The sequence below is a fragment of the Ceratotherium simum genome, chromosome 13, assembly GCF_057802395.1.
Source record: "Ceratotherium simum simum isolate JZ-2026a chromosome 13, ASM5780239v1, whole genome shotgun sequence".
Taxonomy (NCBI): Eukaryota; Metazoa; Chordata; class Mammalia; order Perissodactyla; family Rhinocerotidae; genus Ceratotherium; species Ceratotherium simum.
Window position 1 is genome coordinate 42,038,310 of NC_141912.1, and position 22,737 is coordinate 42,061,046.

Below are 22,737 nucleotides of genomic sequence, written 5' to 3' on the forward strand. Positions count from 1 at the left end.
CGGGAAGCACGCCCACGAGGAACCCAATAAACCTGCCGTGGGAGACAATAGGAACAGAAGAAACCCCCTAACGATTAAGGAAAAGGGCTGACTTACATAGCTTGAATCTAACGGTGTTAAATTTAAAAATCATCCTGAGTTTGCTTAAGTCAGATGCCAATGGAACTTGTCCGTAGAAGTTCAGAGATGACCCAAGTTTTTACTCCGGTGATATGAGGAAAAGACCACCCTGTTCATATTTATCTCGGTTGATCTGTTTTATCAGAGAAGCATCTTCACCTCCACGTTTCAAGGAGATTAAAGTGTGCTTTGCTCCTTTGAACTTGCTACCCTGTCCCGCCTTTCACCCCTCCCCGCCGGAAGCAAGGGCGAAGGCGATGGGAAGCGGGTGGGCGGTGCCCGCGGCCGCTTTCTATTGGCGCTGCCCCAAGGAGGCCAGCACTGATTGGTTGCTAGGGGGGACCCTCGAGGGCCGACGATGCGGATTGGCTGCTACGCACGCAGCCCTGCTTCCGATAGCGCGGCGGGGTACCCCTCCCCCCCGCCGCCATGGCGACTGGCGAGAGGGTGGCGGCGCCGTCTCTGTGGCCCATAGAGGCCCGCTTGGCGGCGCTGCTTCCCGACCTGCTGGTCTTCAGGAAGCCCCAGGGATCGGACCCAGAGCTCGTCACGGCCCAGGGCGTCCTCCTTGGCGTCCACGTGACGGGTGAGGGGAGGCGCGTCGCACTCGGGCCTGCCTGAGGGCGGCCGTTGGGCCTCAGCTCCGAGAGGCCGGGCGCTTACGGGTCTGACCCCGGGCGAGCCAAGGCGCCGTGTAACTGCCCGCCGCCGCCTCCGCGGGAGGCTCGGAGCGTCGTTTTCAGAGCCGGAGGCCGCCTTTTGGCGTGATCTGGTTTAGCCCTTGAGTCCGCTTCAGAAATGATGAAAGTGACACTCAGAACGGGGGAAGGACATCTCCGGGGCCACACGGCAGGCTTTGAACGCAAGTTTCCTCCCAATCCCGAGCATTTTCCCATAGGCGTTCTGCCAGTTGTTTTATTGGCTCAATTAATTCACTGTTTAGGTCTATAATTATTGGCCGCCATTGTTCTAGGAGTTAGAGATCTAGCAACTACCTTGAGAGACGTTCATTTAACAGTTTGTGTGTCATGGATATGAAGATGAGTGACACGAAGTGCCTGTCCTCCAGGAGCTCACCATAGGAGTTCTCCACAGGGCTTTAATCCGTTCCCCTCGTAATCCTACAGTTTCCCTTGGCCAGGGAGCCTTAAGAGGGTTTGGTGGGAAGGGGGTGGCTGGCTTCAGATGGAAAGGGCGCCTGTGGGTGAATCTTCACCATTGGCAGCTCTTAGAAACATGGAGAGGGTGGCCCTCTGGATTCCCAGAGGCAGCGGCAACCAGCCTGGCCCTGAGTACTTTCTACCTACCGTGGTGCCCCCTTAGCGGAGGGAGATGCTGCCAAGACCCCCAGTGGATGCCTGAACCCGCTGATAGTACCGGCCTATACATCCTATGTTTCTTCCTATACCTACATGCCTATGATCAAGTTTAATTTATAAATTAGGCCCAGTAAGAGATTAACAACAACAACAATAGGACAATTATAACAATATACTGTAATAACAGTTAACGTAGATCTTAACCTCAGCATACGATTGTTTTTTCTTTCCTCAAGTCCAGAACTTTACCCTTTTCACTTGACTGGAAGCACTTGATGGCTTCTCTTTGCATATCTGAATCGCCAGCGTCACTACTCTTGCGCTTTGGGGCCGTTATTAAGTAAAATAAGGGTTACTTGAACATAAGCACTGCAGCACCACAATAGTCACTCTGATAACTGAGATGGCTAGGAAGCAGCTAACAGGCAGGTGGCCTATAGAGCTGGAATAGAATGGACAAAGGATGATCCGCGTCCATCCCTGGGTGGGATGGAGCCGGAAGGCAGGAGATTTCATCACTTTGCTCAGAATGGTGCCCGATTTAAAACATGAAGTGTTTATTTCTGGAATTTTCCACTTAATATTTTTGAACTGCAGTTAAAGGTGGGTAACTGAAACCGAGGAAAGAAAAAACCGTGGATAATGGGGGGACTAGTGTAATACTATGTTAAAGGATAATGAAGTTACTCATCTCAAAGAGATCTGCTTCCTTTACACTGGCCTGTTGTGTGGAGGGAATAGGACCTAAAAGTTTAGGATTTGCAGCTAACATAGTAATTTTTGCTTTGTTGGTCAGGGTTTACAGCATTAATGGACAGGTTCAGCCTGACCTGCAAGTCGGAACGAGACATGGACAAACTGGCCCACATCTTCAGTTATTACATTAGTGACATCGTGGAGCGTGAGTGACCATTGTAGTGGAGCTAGGAGGTGTGGTGCGGGGCTCCTGAAACGGGGGCCTGGGGTGCTTGTAACGAGTATACTAAAGGGTCATTCCTTTAGTGTTACTCATCTTTTATTTCTTCAGGTTGCCACTGACAAGCTAGATCTTTGCCTGTATCTGCCATTCTACCCAGTCTCCCATCCCGTTGACTCAATGTTCAGAAAGGGGAAAAAAAGCTAATTTTAATTTTTGCTTTGCATGTTTGTATTTTATTTTAAAATAAAGCATTCCTCAGGTTGTCTCTTCTAACAGTAATGTCATGTGCCTCGTATGTGTATAGCAGATGTAATTTACAAAGCACCCTTCCATTCTGTTATTGCATTTTGATTCTGTGAGTTGGGAATGTGTTCTTATTTATTTTCTGCCATATATTAGCTTTTGGATATTTGCCTAATCTGGGGGAAAAAACTCCTTATTTGTGCAGTAAACATGTTTTGAGTACCCACTCTGTGACGTGCACTGTAATAGGTGCAGTGGGTGCAAAAACCTACTCTTGAGGAGCTTTCAGTCTAGTTAGGCCTGCCAACAGAAATTACTCTGGCCCTGGACCAGCCCCGGTGGCCTAGTGGTTAAGTTCGACGCACTCAACTTCGGCGGCCCGGGTGTGGTTCCTGGCCGCAGACCTACACCACTCATCTGTCAGTGGCCATGCTGTGACGGTGGCTCACATACAAAAAGAGAAAGATTGGCAATGGATGTTAGCTCACAGCAAATCTTCCTCAGCGAAAAAAAAAAAATTACTCTGGCCCTATACCCTTTAGTACTTATGTAATATTCCCTTCCTTTCCTGGCAGTGCCCCATACAGTTGTGTCCATCATTCTGAGATTCGCCAGAATAATTACTTTGTGGCATCTCCTTTAGGAACTTGATTTTTTGACCCACCCTTTACCCCTGAGGGACAAGTATAATTCTTCTCATCAAGTTTAGATGAAAGGGGGAAATAGAAATTATGTATTATGTAGGTATTATAACACCAGGAACTGCTGGGTACTAGAAATACAGGGGAAAATAAGACATAGTACCTTCCCTCATGGAGTTTCCATTTTAGTGGGAGAAACGGATAAGTAAACAAGATAATTATAGATTATATATTCTATAAAGGAAATAAATAGAATGTAGTGGTAAAAAAAGAATTATAGGGTAAAGGAGTTTATGTATTGGATAGGATGGTCGTAGGAGGCTCCTCTAAGATGTTTAAGCTGAAAAATAAAGGATGAGAGGAACATCTTGTGAAGAGCTAGGGGTAAAGCATTTCAGGCAGAAGAATGCCAAATACAAAGGTTCTGAGATGAAAGAAAGCTTGACGTGTTCTAGGAACTGAGAAGGCCAGTGTGGCTAGAGCATAACTAGCAGGGGGAGAGTGGCTTGAGATGAGGTTGGAGGTAGAGCATCAAGCTATGTAGGCTGTAGCAAGGAGTTTGGATTATATATTTTTGTACAAATGGAAACTTTTGAAAAGTCTGGCAGATGTGATCTGATTTACGTTTTTTAGAGCTCACTTGGGCTGCCTCATGGAGATTGGATTACAGGGAGCTGGTGTAGGGTAAGAATGGAAACTGGAAGAGGCAGTTGGAGCAATTGTGGAGAGATGATGAAAATTTGGTCTAGGGTAGCGGTTACCAACCTTGGCTGCACATTAGACAGCCACTTGGGGAGCTTTTAAAAATCCTGCTGTCTAGACCTCACCCTAGACCAATTAAATAGAATATCTTGGGGTAGGCCCAGGAATAAGGATTTTTAAAAGTTTTACAGGCCATTCCAATGTGCAGTCAAGGTTGAAACCATTGGTGTAGAGGTACTGCAGTAGAGCTGTATGGAGATGAATTGATTTGAAATGTTTTTCAGGTTCAACAGATAGGATTTGCTGATGTTTTGGATTTCAATGGAAAGTGGTGAGGAAAGGGACTCTCAGTTTTTGGGCTTTTGTAAGTGAATTGGTGGTGTCACTGACATGAGAAAGACTGGGCTTTGAGAAAGAAAATCAAGAAACAAAATCTATCAAAATAGAATCAATATATTGTATTGAGTTTGAGATGTCAATAAGTCATTCAAATGGAGAAATGATAATAACTATGATTGAGCCTGGAGCTCAGAGACTAGATCTCTGTTAGAGATATAAAAATGTGAGTTGATGGCATAAAGATGGTACTTAGAGTTAAGAAGTAATTGAGTTCATGTGGGGAGGGTGAAAGAGAAAGAGCGTAAGATTGAGGCTTAAGGAACTCCAGGAGAGGATTATGATTAGGGAAAAAGAACTTACAAAAGAGACTGTAAAGCGGCCAGTGAGGTAGGATATTGTGGTTTTCCTGAAGCCAAAGGGGAAGTAGTGTCTCTAGAAGAGGGCCACTGCTAGGTGGGTTGAAAATGAAAGGTGTCAAGTACAATAAAGTCAGAAAAATACTGAATTTAGTGAGATGAATGCTGTTGATGATCTTGATAATGTTAGTGAAGTGGTGGAGATGAAAGTCAGATTGGAGTAAGCTGAGAAGAGAATGGTAAAGAAAAAATTCAATGTATCAATAGGATATGAGGAGAAAGTTGTATATAGCCAACTCTTTTGAGGATTTTTTTGCTGTGAATGTGGCAGTGAAATGGAACTAATAGCGAAGAAGGTAGTGTCAGGAATAGGTAGGTTAATTTTGTTGTGTGTTGTTTTTCAAGATATTGATTGGAATGATCCAATAGAGAGAAGCTAAGGGAGGGAGTGAAGTTCTTGAGAGGATGAGAGGGGCTAGGATCCAGAGTACAAATAGGGGGATGGCTTTGAAGAGAACAGGAGTACTTCTTTCATTTTAGAGAAGACGGGTATAGGTACAGACAGATTTGGGGAGAAGCTAGCAGGAAGGAAGAAGAAGCCTGAGCCTTGGAGTGAACAAATAGACCAGAAAAGATATGAGGAAAAACTCAGTAGGCCATTCTTTTGATCATAAATCATTCTGCCATGATCTCGTATATATCTGATTTCAACTCATTTTCTTCTCTTTTCCTTATTTGATTTCAGATGTGCTCTGTTTTGGAGGGGATATCCTAAATATCACAGGTATTTTGAATAATATTGAACATTTAAAGGACTGTTACTGAGGAAGACTATATTAGGTGGAGTTTGGCATATTGTTTATTCAGGATTGTTTGATTATTTAATATGTACTGGGCCCTAGGGAAACAAAGATGAGGAAGACAGAGTCTCTGCCTCAGAGGATCTCCCAGTCTAATGGAAAAGCCTTGCCCATGGTAAACTCACATGTGCTTTACATTTTGTTTAGATTAATGACAGGAAAATAAGTGCTTATAAAGCATTCATGAAAAAACTAATGAGATACTTGATCATTAACAGCAGAAGCTAAGTGTAAGATAGGAAGGAGTCAAGAGTCTCCTGTCTGGAGGACTCTTAGGATCATTAACAGCTATATGCCACAGAGTTAACCTATCTTTTTATGTAAATTTAATCAAACAAGCCATAAAATTAGATTTGAGTGTGAACCTACATTTTGTGAACCTCCTTGCTAGTACTCCTCCCCTTCTCTTAGTATACTGGTGGAAGGAAGATTACCAAAAATATCCTTAAACCTTAGGAACATTTTAGCTCCTACCTAGTCCTTTTTTTATATGCCAAATGATTTTGAGATCTGTGGCCATATTTGAACCTAGAATAATGTTTAGGGCCAAGAAACTTTGCCTGACACTTTGCGTGATGTCTTCTGCATCCTTAGGGGCTTTGCCCTGGGCCAAGTGAGTCAAGTATTTGACTTCTGTTAGCCTATCTTGTGTCTCTGCAGGGAATGTACTCCTGGCACTCTGGACAGTGGAACAGAATCAACTGAGTGACATCATTACTCTGGTGGCAAAATGTAGTCTGGAGATACAGGAGAAATTTGGGATCTACCATACCAGAGAAGGCCAGGACCTGCAGCTAAAGATAGGTAGTAGCTACTAAAAGTGATTCGATTGAGAAAGAAAAAAACACTATAAAAAAGATAAATGACAAACTGGGAAAAAATATTTGCAACTCATATCATGTAGACAAAGGATGAATTTTTCTAATATAGAAAGAGCACCTAGAAATCAAGAAAAGACTAATATTCTAAGAGAAAATAGGCAAAGGACATGAATAAATAGTACATAGACAAAGAAATACATCTCTTTTAACATGAATAGATGGTCACCTTCATAATAAGGAAAATGCCAATTGTACATTGAGATCATTTCTCACCTATAGATAGGCAAAAATTCAGATGCAAAACACACCCTTGGTGAGGCTGTGAGGAATAAGCTTTCTCATACAGTGCTGGTGGGAGTCAACAGTGGTACAACATCTATGGAGGGTGATTTGGTAATCTCTATCAAGATTGTGATAGATTGCTTGATTGATAGATGGATTGCATTTATTCTTCATCCCAGGAATCCTACTTCTGGAAATTTATTGTATAGGTATATACCTGAGTATATATGAAGTGTCATATGTACAAGATTATTGATTGCAATATGGTTTGTAATAAAAGATTGAAAACAATCCATTTATAGGAGACTGGTTAAATAAATAATAATATGTCTACTAAACTTTAATAATATATCTCTACAACTTTAAAAGAAGAAGATGTTCTGATATAGTAATATCTCCAAAATATGGTTGAGAAAAAGTAAGATGCAAAGCATTATGTTTAGTATGCTACCTTTTATGTAAGGAGGGAAAATAAGAATTTTTCTTATTTGTTTATATGTATATAAAGAAACAATGGAAAAATATTTAAAAAACTAAAAAAAGTTACCTATTAGGGGAAAATAGTGTAGATGGGTATATAGATGGAAGCAAGACTTTTTAATGTATATTTTTTATATCGTTTGGTTTTTGAACTTTGTCATTGTATTACATAATCAAAAATACAATACAATAAAAATTTAAAAGTTGCACATGGGCCAGAATTTCACCAATGGCAGAGTCAGGATTGGAAGAGAAGCTTTACAGTAGTCCCTCCTTATCCTCGAGGAACATGTTCCAAGACCCCCAGTGGATGCCTGAAACCATGGATAGTACTGAACTCTATATATACTATGTTTTTTCTTATGCATACACACCTATGATAAATTTTAATTTATTAATTAGGCATAGTAGGAGATTAACAGCAATAACTAATAATCAAGTTGGCTTTGGGGGTATTATTAAGTAAAATAAGGATTACTTGAACACAAGCACTGTGATACCGCAACAGCCGATCTGATAATGGAGACAGCTACTAAGTGACTAATGGGCAGGTAGCATATACAGCATGGATACGCTGGACAAAGGGATGACTCACGTCCTGGGTGGGACACAGTGAGAGGGCGTGAAATTTCATTACACAACTCAGAATGTCTTGCAATTTAAAACTTATGAATTGTTTGTTTCTGGAATTTTCTTATTTAATATTTTCAGACTGTGATTGACCTGACCACTGGTAACTGAAACTGCAGAAAGTGAAACCATGGATAAGGAGGGACTACTGTATACATAAAGCTCCTTCACAGGAGTCCAGAAACCTCAAGTGGTTTCTGAACTAAGGGCAAAAGTTGGCTCCAGCTATTCATTTATATTTTGAGAAGCAGTTGTAAAGAATCCTGTTCTGTCTTATGTGGCATCTCTCCTGTCCCACCATCCTTTTTTGTTGTTTTTATTTTTGTCTTACTGAGGTATAAAATTCCTAATTGTTGCTGTACATAGACATATTTATACACTTTGGAAACCATCACCACAATCAAGGTAATGAACATATCCATCACTCACAAAAGTTTCCTTGTACCCCTTAATAAACCCTCCCTCCCACCAAACCCCTCCCCATCCCCGAGCAAACACTGATCTCCTTTCTGTCATTAGAGACTATTTTTCATTTTACAAGAATGTTATATAAGTGGAATCATACAGTATGTACTTTTTGGCTACTTTAATTCAGCATAATTATTTTGAGATTCATCCATGTTGTAGCGTGTATCAATAGTTCATGCTTTTTTATTACTGAGTAGTATTCTGTGGTATGGCTATACTAAAATTTGTTTATCCGTTCACTTTTTGATGGACAATTGGCTTGTTGTCAGTTTTGGCTGTTACAAGTAGAGCTGCTATGAACATCTATGTACAAGTCTTTGTATGGACATATGAATTCACTTCTCTTGAGTAAATACCTAGGAGTGGAAGGGCTGGGCCCTATGGTAGATGTATGTTTAACTTTTTAAGAAATTACTAATATTTTTTACAAAGTGGTTGTACCAGTTTACATTCCCATCAGCAATGTATGAGGGTTGCAATTTCTCCACGTCCTTGTTAACACTTATTGTCTGTTGGAAGAACTTCCTTTAACATTTCTCATAGTGTGGGTTTGCTGGAGATGTGTTAGTTCAGCTTTTGTGTGTCTGAAAAAATCTTTATTTCACCTCTGTTTTTGGAAGGTATTTTCACTGGGTATAGGATTCCAGGTTGACAGGGATTTTTAATCACTCATATTAAAGCTGTTCTGCTGTCTTCTAGCTTGCAATGTTTGCAACAGGAAGTCTGCTTTCATCTTTATCTTTGTTTCTTTGTATATAGTGTCTTTTTTTTTCCCCTCTGGCTACTTTTAAGATTTTTTCTTTATCACTGGTTTTAGGTAATCTGATTATGATATGCCTTGGTACAGTTTATTTTTCTTGTGCTTGGGGCTTATTGAGCTTCTTGGATCTATAGATTTTTAGTTTTTATCAAATTTAGAAAATGTTCTGCCATTATTTCTTCAAATAATTTTTTTCTGTCCCCCTCTTCCTCTGTCCAATTATACACATATTAGGCTGCTTGAAATTGTCCCAAAACTCACTGATGCTGTGTTCATTGTTTTTCTATCATTTTTCTCCCTGTGTTTCATTTGGGATAGTTTCTATCGCTATGTTTTCAAGTTTACAAACCTTTTCTTTTGCAATGTCTAATTTGCCTTTGATCTTATCTAGTGTATTTTTCACCTCAGGCCTTGTAGTTTTCATCCTTAGAAATTTGATTTGGGTCTTTTATTTTTTATCTTCCATGTGTCTGCTTGTTTAGTCTTTCCTCTAGGTTTTGGAATACGGGGAATACAGTTATACCTCTTTTAATGTCCTTGTCTACTAACTCTGTCATCTGTGTTATTCTGGATTGGGCTTGATTGATTTTTCTCCTCATTGTGGATCATATTTTCCTTTTCCTTTGCATGCCTGGTAATTTTTGGGTTCTGGACATTGTGAATTTTACCTTGTTGGGTGCTGGATTTTTCTATATTTCTATAAATATTGTTTTTTGTGTGTGTGTGTGAGGAAGATCAGCCCTGAGCTAACATCCATACTAATCCTCCTCTTTTTGCTGAGGAAGACCAGCTCTGAGCTAACATCTATTGCCAATCCTCCTCCATTTTTTTTTCCCCCCAAAGCCCCAGTAGATAGTTGTATGTCATAGTTGCACATCCTTCTAGTTGCTGTATGTGGGACGCGGCCTCAGCATGGCTGGAGAAGCGGTGTGTCTGTGCGCACCCGGGATCCGAACCCGGGCCGCCAGTAGCGGAGCACGTGCACCTAACTGCTAAGCCACGGGGCCGGCCCCTCTATAAATATTCCTGAGGTTAGTTCTGGGATGTGGTTAGCTTGATCCTTTCAGGTTTTGCTTTTAAACTTTTTTGGATGGGACCAGAGCAGTGATTAGTCTGGGGCTAGTTGTACCTCACTCCTGAGGTAAACCCCTTCTGAGTACTGTATCTAATGTCATATGAATTATTAAGTTTGACACTCTGGCTAGTGGGAACAGGAACTATTCCCAGCCCTGTGTGATTTTGGGGATTGTTCTTTCTAATCCTTTCAGGTGGTTCTTCCCCTGGCCTCAGGTAGTTTCCTCACATTGGTGTACCTATCAGTACTCAGCTAAAGACTTGAGGGGGACCCAGTACAGATCTCTGGAGTTCTCTCTCTGTATACTTCTCTCCTTTCCAGTACTCACAGTGCCCTATGAACTCTAGCCACCTTAGCCTCCTCAGACTCCTAGCTCTGTCTCCTCAACTCAGGGAATCCCCTGGACTGCCCTGGCTTTTCCCTCCCTGAGATGTGTTCTGGAAACTCTATAGGCAGTGAGCTGGGGTATCAGAGGGTTCACTTTGTTTGTTTCTCATCTCTCAGGCCTCACTATTCTTCATTACCTGATGTCCAATATCTTGAAAACTGTTGTTTTGTATGTTTTTTTCCAGTTCTGTAGTTGTTCCAGGCATTATGGTAAATTCACTACCTGTTATTCCATCTTGGCCAAAAGTATATGTCTCTGCCATTCTTTTAAAACTGTTTTTCCCTTATTTTTAGCTTGGATTGGGTAACTTAGCTAAGAGCAGACTTCTCTTGGTTATAGTCCCTTTTCTCCTGGCAAGCAAACCAATTTTTCATCTATATTAGCAGTAAGAAATCCCCCAGGGCAAGAAAAACAGGAGGTAGAATAAAAGTGTACGGCAAAGCACCTGTCTGGTAAAATACTGATGGTCTGCTCACTCAGCACTGGTTACATGTGAGGAGGTGTGGTGTGATCACTGTGGCAGCAGTTTCTGAGCATAACCACTTGGTCTCTGCCATTAGGACCTAGCTGTCCAGTAGAAGAGCAATTTAGAGACAAGATTCTTGGAGGCCTAGAATCTCTTGTTTCTTCTTCCATACAACCCAGGCTTGTTTGAATGTCTGTGTTTAAGACAGAAGGAAATCTGGGGCAAGGTATTGTTTTTGAATGTGTGCTCAATACTTCTGCAACTGTGGGCAATAAGAAGACTGGTATGGTGCATAGAGCAGTGTGAGGATTCCAGGCCCCACCCTTTGTATAGTTTTCCAACTGAATTGGGCTGTTCATCACTTGTCTTCTTTTTTCTGGATAGGTTTGTCTGCAGGTCGGATTTCCCAGTTTATTGTTGGAGATGAGCAGCGACAGTACCTCTTGGTGATTGGGCGGGATGTAGACGATGTCCAGTTAGCTCACCGTTTGGCTCAAGCAAATGAGATTGTCTTGTCCTGGAACTGCTGGAAGCTCTGTGAGCAGTACATGTTTGAAGTGGAAATCATGAGGGAGGATGAAGCTGTAAAGGTAGGAGCCTGGTTCCATCCATTGAAGGTCCTGAAAAGGCCTTCCTACTACACAGGGCAGTGCTCTGGTGGTATTCATGTATTACCTGACCAAACCAACAATGATTGGAACTCTATTTTGGAGGGAGGCAGGGGATATTCTCCCAGGACTATAGACAAGGCAGAACAGTAAGGCTGGAAAGATAAATGATAAACAAGGGAGATGACATCCTCAGCCTCTCTGTTAAGGAAGCTAATCCAGTTGGAGGGTGGGCACAGAATTGAGCAGTTTCCTTTCTGTAGTTAAGAGACATGCGGATCATAGACCCATTTGATTTTGATGAGCATTTTGACAAGTGCCTTGATTATCTGCCACATTACCGGACAAGTGCTGGTAAGTTACTTTGTCTTTTCTACCCAAGCCTGAAAGTTTAAAGGTTAATTTTCCACATGGCTGGAGACATTTTGTTTGTTCTCCTTTTCTCAGACACTCTAAGAGCTGCCCTGGACTTGGATCCAGACTCTGCACTTGAACAAACCTTGCGGAAGCACATCATGAAAAACCTTTTGAAGAAGGTTATTTCCTAGTTCTTGAGTCATTGTGTAGACTGCATGTTTGTGTAAACAGATGTACATTTATAGTTTCTGTATTGATCCAGTTCATCTTCTCTTCCCCATTGTAATACCAGCAGATTTCCCTATCTGCACCAACTACTGTGATGACATGTCTTAGAAGTTTAGATTTCTCAGTCCTAGAAAGTAGATGCCATATTTGTGTTTCAGTTTGTCCCTCGAGAACGTAGTATACTGTAAACAGGGTCTAGAGTGTATGCTTGGTAAATATGTGTTGATTGATTGTGTATGTATGAATCTATGTGAATCCCTTAGTAAGTGATATAAGGACTAATGGAATTAACTAACTCTTAGAAAATTTAAAAGCCTGGCAAATTTCATCAGTGAATTAGATTTAAAGTCAAACTGTTTTAATTCTAAGTGTATTGGTTTGTATATCTTCTATACCTCTTGAACTTGAATTCTAAGTTTTTGATATCTGTAAGTTATTTTCTCATACTCACCATGGAATATAGAATTAAAATGCCTAAATATGATCCTGGGAGTTGAAGATATAGGCAGGGTAACTCACTGTGTCTTTGTAGATTGATGAAGGCCAACCTATGGAGTATATATCTGAATTCCGTACCGTGACTATGGTTTTGGTCAGCCTAGAGTTCCACAAGACAGCATGGATGTTGCATTTGTGTCATCTTATCCAGGAGGCTGCTTTATATATCTCCACAGTCATAGAGAAAGGAGGGGGCGAGCTGAGCCGGATCTTTATGTTTGAGAAAGTAAGTACAAGGGAGCTTGACCCATCAGCATTAAAGGTGAGTGAGGAATAATAGTCTTGTATGACCAGTGTATCTCTCACATAACACAGGCATAAGTCAGGTTTCCTGCTACTTATTTTGTAACAAGCTATATTACATTAAAACTTCAACTAATAGTAGTTAAGGAATTGGATGTTCTAGTTAATTTAATTTTCAGGGTAACTGAGGGTTATTCTCCATATCCTTTTTGATTCAATTCTTGCTGAAAAATCCTCGTGAAAGCATAAAGAATATTTTTCTGGCTCTATTTGTAAAGTAAATATAATCAGATCTTAGATAATTGAGAAGCTTGAAAAAGAGCAGTATCATAATGCTTAGTGTCATAGGTGAAGAAAATGTGGGTAGATAGAATTAGTTCAAGGTATACACTATAAATTGAATTTTTGAAAAGTTCTCCACATTACTTTTTCTTGTGTTTTAAATTTCAGTTCTTTGAATAGTTAGTTAAATTAAGATTTTATTTCTTTTTTTTTTTAATCTCCATGTTGATGTTGCCCAGAGTGTCCATTTCATGACTCTTGTAGAATCCTACATTCCTAACAGAAGACCAGTCAAGAAAGGGTCTGGCTTCATTCAGGGGAGTTGGTTCAGTTGAGGCAAGCCATATTCCTTCCCCAGGTAAACTTCTCTTTTCTTTCTTTGTCATCTGTCCCAGGGCTGCATGTTTCTCTGTGTTTTTGGCCTTCCTGGGGATAAGAAGCCAGATGAGTGTGCACATGCCCTAGAGAGCTCCTCCAGCATCTTCAGCTTCTGCTGGGAGAATCTTGCTGACACCAAGTGAGGAGGAAGGTGGGGCAGAAAGGAGCTTCTCAGGCCCCAGGGGGCTCTTCAGGCAGGGTAGGAGGCAGTAACACATAGCAGGGGTTGAGGGCGTCCAGAATCTGCCTACAGGGGAGGAAACATGCTAAGGGAAGTCGGAAAACAAGATCTATTAAGAAGTCACTAGGTACAGAACTATGTATTAGGTACCCAGAGAAAATCAAGATAAGTTTCCATCCAATGGAGTAGGAGAGGGGGAGGAACAGAATACACATGGCAAGATTCAAGAACAGTGCAAAGGAACAAGCAAATGTGTAAATTGATATAATATAAATAATGTATCTATATGTGGAGGGAATGCAGAACAAAGTCTGCCTGTCTACAGGGAGGAAAGGCGTGGGAAGAGAAGTTGTGGGACAATTACCTAGATAGGAAGGGACCTATGAATGATGAATAGATTGGAAAAACAGTTATTTCTAATGTTAATGTTGTCAAAGATTTGTTTTCTTGGCATACTTACTCAACATGAATAAAAATCATATCACACATTTATATAGTGCTTAACATTTATAGAATACTCTAGTATATGCTACCAGTGTAAATATTTTTATCCCTCTTTTACACATGAGGAAATTAAAGCCACAGAAGAGAATTTACTAGCATATAGCAGAGCTGGTAATGAAACCCAGATCTTCTGTCCTCAAATCTTGTGTTGTTTTCATTACCCCACAGCTGCCTCTTATAAAATGCAGATATTCCCCAAAAAGGATAATATACATTACTAATACGATACCATTGTAGAGACATACTCATAGAATATTAGTACTAAAAAGGAATTTAGAGATGATCTGATCCAACCCCTTCTTTTACAGATAAGAAAGGTGCTACAGTTGCTTCATAGATACTCAGACTCGTAGCCCAAGGCAGATATTTGTTGGCACTTCTCTCAGGCTTGGCGGGATCTGCAGATACTCGTACTGCCTATTTCCCAGTCTTTTCTCTAGTATGGCGTGCTGGGCCATCCCTTCCAGCGCTGGTATCTTGTTCTCTTGAATTTTGCATTGACTTGTGGCTTTCAAAGGTCCTGCCCTTTGCTCTTACTCCTGACTGAGGTAGTCATTTCTTTGGCCTTTAGAGGCTATCTTGCAGTGCCGTTAATGATACCTTCTGTGACTCTCAGGCCATAAGTTGGTCCTTTCAGTCTTATTTAGTCTAGAATATAGTAGATGTTAAGGGCTAGATAGGATCTTCGAGTTCATTTAATCTCACCTCCTTAATTTAAGGAGACTATAGATCCAGAGGTTATGTTGATAAGCCAAATAGCTTGACAGTGTCAGAGCCTGAAAGCTAGCTTCCAGGTCAGTGTTTTTTCCCTTAAAGATAATTACTAATTCAGTAATTTCCCAAAGTATGTGTGGTAGAGCATTAGTCCCTAACAAATCATGAAAAAAAGATTTTCCTGGCCAAATTTATTTGGGAAGTGATGCAAACTATATTTCCTTCTTAGAAGTCCACAATATACATTAACATCAAAGGTTCTGAGTAGTCTTACAGTAAAGAAAATTGTTATATTTTGTTTTACTCAACATTTCCCGAATTTACGTGTTCAAAATACTTTCCTCCAGAAATACCTATAAACATCCAGAAGAATAAATGTTCTGGGGAGCATATTTTGGGAAATGCTGCACTAACCAGATGCTGAAGTTTGCCTTCTTCACCTGTTATTCATGTGTAGAGACATAGTCTCAGAGGTGCCTGTGTGTCATCATGCCTGTCTGCATCACATCAGCCTCACCCAGACCCAAAACCACATCCCATGCCTCCTTTTTCAATGACCCTCTTCACCTTGGGTCATCTTCTAAGTTCCTCTTTCTAATCTAAGAAATACCTTCAGTTTTCAGCTCATTTACAGAAGAAAAATGATTCTCTGAGTCCAGTTGATCAGGCTTTTCTGGTTTGTGAATATTTTTCCAGGATATTGTTGAGACTCAGGGAGTGCAGTCTCAGAATCTCATCATTATAATTTTTCAGGACCAGAAATACTTTATGTTTATTTGTATATATTGAATAAAGAATATATTCTTCGTCAGTGAAGAAAAAGTTTAAAAGAAGAAGGAACGTGGATTGCCAGGAAGAGCAAGGGGGAATTATAAAGTACAATAGAAAGAATTAAGAAACAGTCAAGTGAGAAAAGTATTATTTGTTTCATTATCATAGTCTTGTTAATAGCTGAGTTTCTCACATGCATAAGTACACTCATTCAGCCTTTATTGAACACAGCTATGAGCCAGGCACTGTACTAGACTACCTCCTCAGCTAAGTAAACAGCTAACTTTAATACAGTGAAATTTAAGTGCAGGAATAAAATTTTTGCTACCTTCTGACAACTTCAAAGTGCTATGGGAAGAAATAGTTAATTCACCCCAGAGGTGCCAGAGAATTCTTGACCATATATTCTGCCAGGTTGAGAAGGAAAGGAGTTCAGTAGGTGGAGAAAGCAAGAAAGGCCATTTTAGGCAAAGGAAGCATCGTGAAACATTAGAAGATTTCTAGTCTTGTTCTTGGTGTGGCAGCAGTACCAGCTGCCTGGTTCTTGTCTTGGATGTCTCTCTTATTCATCCTGGGCAGTGGGCCCATTGAATAATGGTGAGTCCTCAATCCTGTCCTTAAAGGAAGGCAGGAGAATTTTGATGGCCCAGGAGACAAACAATGTTAGGATTGTTGCCACTTTTCATGCTCTATATGAACAACTGAAAATTGTTTATTTGTAAATTTAACTTGAAACTAATTATGCATTATTGCACCCTCTTTCTCCAAGCACATATCTTGTTACCTGTCACATGAAATTTTCCATCAGTCAAGTAAAGCTGCTTATTCTCTGTTATGGATGAATTATTCGTTGCCACCTTTGAACCTTTGCCTCACCTGGAACAGTATATGCCCTCTTTTTAAATAATTCATATTTCCAATACTTTTCCATCCCTGAGCTAGGTAAGACCACTTCTCCTTTCACTTCTCCCTACTCCAAACACCTTCTATGCTGTAGCCATTTTGAACTAATTAGTTTTGCACACACACACTAGGCTTCTCAAAGTCTGTGCCTTTTCCCACTGGACCGAGTACTGTTGCCCCACTTTGGCAGTACTTCAACTTTCAAGGACCGATCAAATGTCTTCTCCTTTATGAATATTCTTTCTGCTCTCCAGTATGAGTTAATGCATTTGTTCTGTTTGTTCTGTTCATTTGCTATACTGATCTCTAATATGTAGTATTTATCTTGCTGACTTATAAATATGCCTCTTAACCTTGTTCAAACTCTACCACCCTCCTCCTCAGACTGAACGTCTTCAGGGAAGGGTATTTTAAGCATCTAGCCCAGTGCCAGGTGCTGTACATACTTCTCAATGCTTGTTAAATGAATGAATGTGTACATGCATGAATGAATGAGAAACATATTACTCATTTAAAAAAATGTATTCCAAACACTAATTTGCTTCAAGAAGCCTTCCATCAGCAGCCTGACATTCTGATTATTCCTTTACTCTGACGTTCTAGCATTATTTGGTCTGTTAACCGTGTATTGACATGTGTTGATCTACTTTTCATTTTTGAATTTTATCTGAAGCAGCGTGGTACAGTGGAAATAACATTGGTCTAGGAGTCAGGAGGCCAGGATTCTCATTCTGACTCTACTATTGACTTTTGCTGTATAACTCTGGGAAAGTTAATTAACTCCTCCAGTTTCTTTTGTCAAATGGGGTTAAAATATTTGCCCTACATACCTCACATGTTTGTTGTTAATTATCCCTCAAAGGATCAGATGAGGTAATCAGTTTGACAATACTTCAACAAGCATATATAAAGTATCTGACAGATATAAGGTATTTTTAATCTTTTTACTAATAATAACTCCCAAACTAAAACTCCTAGAGTAGAAGGACCACTTTGTTCCTTTTAGCTGTCTCCCTAATTTTCAGTACTTTGTACCCATCGTACCCATCATGTGATGTAGATTGACAGCAACCTCTGGCCTTTTCCATTCTGAGCTCTACAACTAGACTTCTGGATCTAAGGAGTGACAGATCTAGTGCCTGACTTGGAGGCTTCTGACTGTGTATTTACTCATTGTTGCTTTTCTGATCCCCAGGCTTGTTTCCATCAGTGTCACCAGTGGACCAGTATTCTGTGGCATGGTTGGGGCAATAGCAAGACACGAATATACAGGTAGAATAGGACATTGAACTGTTAGCTCTGTGACTTAGTGGGTGAAGGTGGAAGAGGTGGTACAGAAATTTTCCATCCTTTTGTTTACTGTCTCCCTGACACAGTTGTTGGCCCAAAAGTGAGCCTTGTGGCCAGAATGATAACTGCTTATCCAGGTTTGGTGTCCTGTGATGAGGTAACATATCTTAGATCCATGATACCTGCTTACAACTTCAAGAAACTCCCAGAGAAAATGATGAAAAACATCTCCAACCCAGGGAAGATGTATGAGTACCTTGGCCATAGAAGATGTATGTGAGTGTCATTGTATGATAGTTATTCCCATTTCTTTTACAGAATCAGGGCATAGGAATAATCATTGTTTAATTGTATGTATTACAAAGAAAGATGTAATAAGAGACATAAGAGGAGGGTTTAGTGTCTGAGATATTTAGCTCTTAGCTAGTTCCTCAGTAAACTTGTTGCTATCCAAGAGGAAGACAATAGCAATAGGTCACTAATGTAGATGTTCTTTTTCTTTGTGTATTTCAAAATTTATTTACTTCCCTGGGCCCGGAACAATCAATAATACTTCTCTCCTTCCACCTCCCCAAAATTTTTAGTTTTTTTACAACTCTTTTATACAGAACTCTGGACCTCTTCAGTTGTCTGAAAATACTTGCTTATGAGGATAATTTGTCCTCTGTCTATTTAGAGACGTATTATCCATCTATCTCAATCTATTTTTAATAGACACATTCTCTTTGGTTTTTTCCCCAGAATGTTTGGGAAGAGACATTTGGCCAGAGAGAGAAATAAGAATCACCCTTTGTTAGGTGAGTTTTCTTTTCTACCTTAAATCATATTTTTTTCAGCTGTAGATGGTTAAGTATGATAAAAATTGCAAGACTAAATGCTTCTAAGCTTCTGTTAAAAAATAGAGAGCAGCCTTCTTAGTGAATTTATATTAATTTTGAGGAGGACTTGCCATTTCTTTTCCATGTTGAATGTTCAAATTTCAGGTGGAGTCCTATCACTTTGCCTGAGAAGTACCACCATTTAGTAAGAATCTTTGTCCATCAGAGTTCAGCTATTGAGATCTGACCAGCTTGTTGTGGATCGTCTTCAGAGAGAAATTCCGCATCCTTAGATAGTGAAGATAGCATCAAGACTATTGCCACCCACACTATATATTCCCTATCTTTATATTTATTTTATCTCTATCTATTAGTCCATTATCTTCACATAGCAGTGACAGACTTTGAAGACTAAATGGTTATTATGAAAATTTTTACAAAAAGCTAAGATATAATAGCCCCCATGTCCATGTGGTGCCTAATTGTTCTGAATGTTATTACTTAGGCTGTGGAGCAAACCCCCAAGCCCAGCACACATTTCTGTATAGCCCAGAGTAGATTTTCTGGAAAGAGATGCAAAACCTCATCAAAGAATGGGATTCTGCCAAGGGTCTGGGGGAAAAAGCCATTCTGAGACTTACCTTTGCAAATTAATTCAAATATATAGTGTCTGCTAAAAAACACAGGAGTATTAGATGCTCTCTGCCTCTCTACAGACCGGGAGAAAGAACTGGAAGCCTTCCAAATAGCCCAGCAGGGATGTTTGCACGAGAAGAAGGGACAAGCAGTTCTGTATAAAGGTGGAAAAGGCTATGGAAAAAGTCAGCTGTTGGCTGAAATAAACTTCCTGGCCCAGAAGGAAGGGCACAGGTAAAGCCTCTTGCTTTCTGACTTAGGAGTCTACTTCTCTTGGGGCTCCTTTCCCTTGTTGGTGAGACTCTTGTATCATTAGATTCAGTATCCTTTGGCTGGTAGAGTGAGTAACCTCTCTGTGGGTCACTCCCAGTGACCACAGTAACATTCACCAGGGTGTTGCCATTGAAGCTGAAGGAAGCAGATTCCACGCAGTGCTTCTATGCCATCCAGACCCTCATGGCCATCTTCTTTGAGATTGATATATGCCCAGCCTATTACCGGCAAGAGTGCCTACACAAACAGCTCCGTGAGATGGTGGAGGAACGGCTTCACTGCCTTTTTAATGACCTCTTCTTTGTGAAGGTAATGAAGGCAGTGGGTTTCTGAATTGAATTGCTGATGGTATTTTTGGCAGATAGTTGAACCTTGAATTGTCTTCTAATCTAATACCCTTAGGCCATATATATAGCCTAAGAACACATAGTTAGCAATGGCAGGATTGAAATTTGAAATCCCTTTGACACCAAAACCCAGGCTTTCTCCTTTTTGAGGAGAATGGATTCTAGGACTGACTTTGACACTTGCTAGTTGTATGTTGGGGCACAAATCAGTTAGCCTCTCTGAGCCTTAGTTTTTTCACCTGTGAAATGACAATCATAGTACTTTTTTTTGGTTTTTTCATGAATTTTAAAGGAGATAATATATAAGGGCTTGCATTGTAAAAGTGAAAGTGCTGAATCTATCAGCACTGTCTGAATCTATCTCAGAAGCTTCCAGTGGTCTAGGGTTTATATGGTACCCAATAGTGAGCAGGCTAAGAATTCCCTGGTCCACAATTCCACTTATTCATCCTCCATTACTTCTAATCTACCCAGCCTGCAGAGCATTGCATTTAATGGAAAATAGAGAAAAGGAAAGTCTGTCTAGTCCCTCAGCACAGCCCTGTCTTAAGACAGGCCTTGCCTGGAGCTCTGGCCTTTGCCAAAGTGGTTGAGGAGTAACCTCACTTTGGCTCTCAGGACCATGGTAGGTCATGTGCTTCAGCCTAGCGCAGGAAACAATGTTAGGAGATATCCATTGCAATTCTTTCTTACAAGTCTCAGGCGCACATTGATCCTGGTATACTTGGCATAACCAGGGTACTGGAGCTGTCCAAAGTGACAATGCCAAATCCAACCTGTCACTTTACTCCTTGGTCATGACCCTTTGAGAGTTTGCCGGAGTCTAGTATGGAAAGGAGCTATCTCGAACAGTCAATGGACTTTCAGTCTCACCCTGTGAACTACATATTGATGTTGGATTGGCATTTATAACCTTATGCCCAATCCTGTAGAAACCCATTCTCACTCAAAATAGAATCATTTGCTATTTCCTTTGGAGAACCTGTGTATTTTTATTAGATTGTCATTTTGAATGTTAATATATGAATAATTTTCCTGGCCAGTTTCCCTTATCCTTCAGAGTTTCGCACATGGATGACCTGGCCAGACAAAAGAAGGTTAAAGCATGTATCTTTCAAGTGCTTCAGAAGGTGGGTATTTTTGCTACATACCATTAACTCTTAATATGTGGAGATGGTTTATGCTCTTTTTAATCTATCAACATCACACCTTGACTTAGGCATTTCTTGGCCTGCCTGTTGTTGATATCTTCATTGTTTGTATCTATCTTTAACCTTGAATCCATCCTACAGCACAGCATATAAGAAAAGGTCTTTGCCCTTTCCTGATCCTGTTTTTTAATGAAATTTTAGTAGCTTAATTTAAAACAGCAGTCTCTAAATGAGGGTAGATAGCTATTTTACCTAGTATTTATTAAAAATACAGATACTCAGACCCTACTCAGAATTATGGAATCAAAAATCTGTGTGAGCAGAAACTGATGTAGCCATTCTGGAAAGCAATCTAGAAATAGCTAGTCAATTTTAATAAGATGCGTCCTCTAGACCCAGCAGTTCCACTGCTGGCTGTATATCCCAGGGAATATGTTCATTGCAGTGTGTGTTTGTGGAGGCTAGGGAGGTGTTGGCATGAACTCATGGATGAACACTATGAATTATAATACAGAAGTTAGTCCTGAATAAAGAGAGAAATAATGAGATCTGTAATACAGTATCATTTACATAAAAACAATTTACTTGACAAAACAACAATGCACGTTTTGTAAGAACACAATACAAACAAAAGGTTAAATGATAAATGCGTTAGAATGGTTACCTGCAGCAGTGGGGAGTGGAATGGAAGTGGGGAATGTGAATGAAAGTGAATACATTTTTTTAAAGTCTACTTGAGTGGGTCCTGGTAATTGGTAGTTTTAGCAAGTACTTCTAAGTGATTCTGATGTGCAGCCTGTTTGGAAATCACCTGTTTAAAGTATTATGAATTCCCACACAGTTTGAAGCTTTTGCCAAAATGAAATATTTGAAAGCTTCAAGTTTGATTTGGAGAACATTTTGATGCTAATTTCATTTTTCAGTTAGAGTATTTTCCTGTCCAGAGAAACTTGGTACATTTCTTTAGGAGTTAGATGTACAGGCTGTATTTGTATTTATAAAGTAAAATATTACTTGGACTTAGGAAACATTTTACTCTGAAAACCCCAGCCTGTGTTGACAGTTTATTTAAATTGTTCATGGGAAATTCATGGTAGATTTGAAAATCAGGTGACTTCATTTCTTATCAGAGGTTGTCATTGTTTCTTTGCTCTTATTTCTAGGCAGTGAGGGAAACACCACTGATCTTCCTCATTGATGAGGCCCAGTATATGGATGCACCTTCCTGGGAGTTTTTAGGAACATTTCTCTCCAGCATTCCCATCATCATGGTGATGACACTGACCCCTACCTTCACCCTGTGTGGCTGGGCCCAGCACTTCCTACAGAGCCCTCAGGCTGTCCTTGTGCCCATTTCGAAGTTGGCAGCGACCTCACTGTTGAGAATGGCATGTTGGGAACTGGGTGTGGTGAGCATCCCCCAAGAGCTGCAGATGTGAGTGGCTAGGACTAGCTGGGCACTTAATTAAGGGAGGAGCCAGTGCCATAGTATAAGTGAGAAGGCTCAGGTCTCACTTACCAAGTTGGGGGAGAGAATGGCATTAGTAACCATGATGAGGTCCAAGGCTAGATTTAAGGGTAGTCTCCTAGTACACCAGTAAGGGGCTACCTCCCTGAGCTATCCACCCAGGTTTTCACAGGACAGTTAGGACTTAATGTGTCAATTATATGTGGTTAGGCCAGTTT

At 40.4% G+C, this 22,737-nt stretch overlaps 1 protein-coding gene across 1 annotated transcript in view; it reads left to right on the forward strand.

Moving 5' to 3' along the window:
* Positions 1–530: 530 nt before the first annotated feature.
* The window catches only part of LOC101403211 (adenylate cyclase type 10-like), a 39,110-nt gene continuing 16,903 nt past the window's right edge, over positions 531–22,737 (forward strand). The window contains exons 1-16 of the mRNA XM_087438562.1: positions 531–706; positions 2,236–2,340; positions 5,385–5,423; positions 6,160–6,303; positions 11,254–11,459; positions 11,741–11,831; positions 11,925–12,013; positions 12,595–12,786; positions 13,481–13,602; positions 17,732–17,808; positions 17,913–18,102; positions 18,568–18,623; positions 19,361–19,514; positions 19,673–19,862; positions 20,944–21,030; positions 22,215–22,486. Of these exons, the coding sequence (XP_087294688.1) occupies positions 550–706; positions 2,236–2,340; positions 5,385–5,423; positions 6,160–6,303; positions 11,254–11,459; positions 11,741–11,831; positions 11,925–12,013; positions 12,595–12,786; positions 13,481–13,602; positions 17,732–17,808; positions 17,913–18,102; positions 18,568–18,623; positions 19,361–19,514; positions 19,673–19,862; positions 20,944–21,030; positions 22,215–22,486 (2,171 nt within the window). The 5' untranslated portion in view covers positions 531–549. The remainder of the gene's footprint in view (positions 707–2,235; positions 2,341–5,384; positions 5,424–6,159; positions 6,304–11,253; positions 11,460–11,740; positions 11,832–11,924; positions 12,014–12,594; positions 12,787–13,480; positions 13,603–17,731; positions 17,809–17,912; positions 18,103–18,567; positions 18,624–19,360; positions 19,515–19,672; positions 19,863–20,943; positions 21,031–22,214; positions 22,487–22,737) is intronic.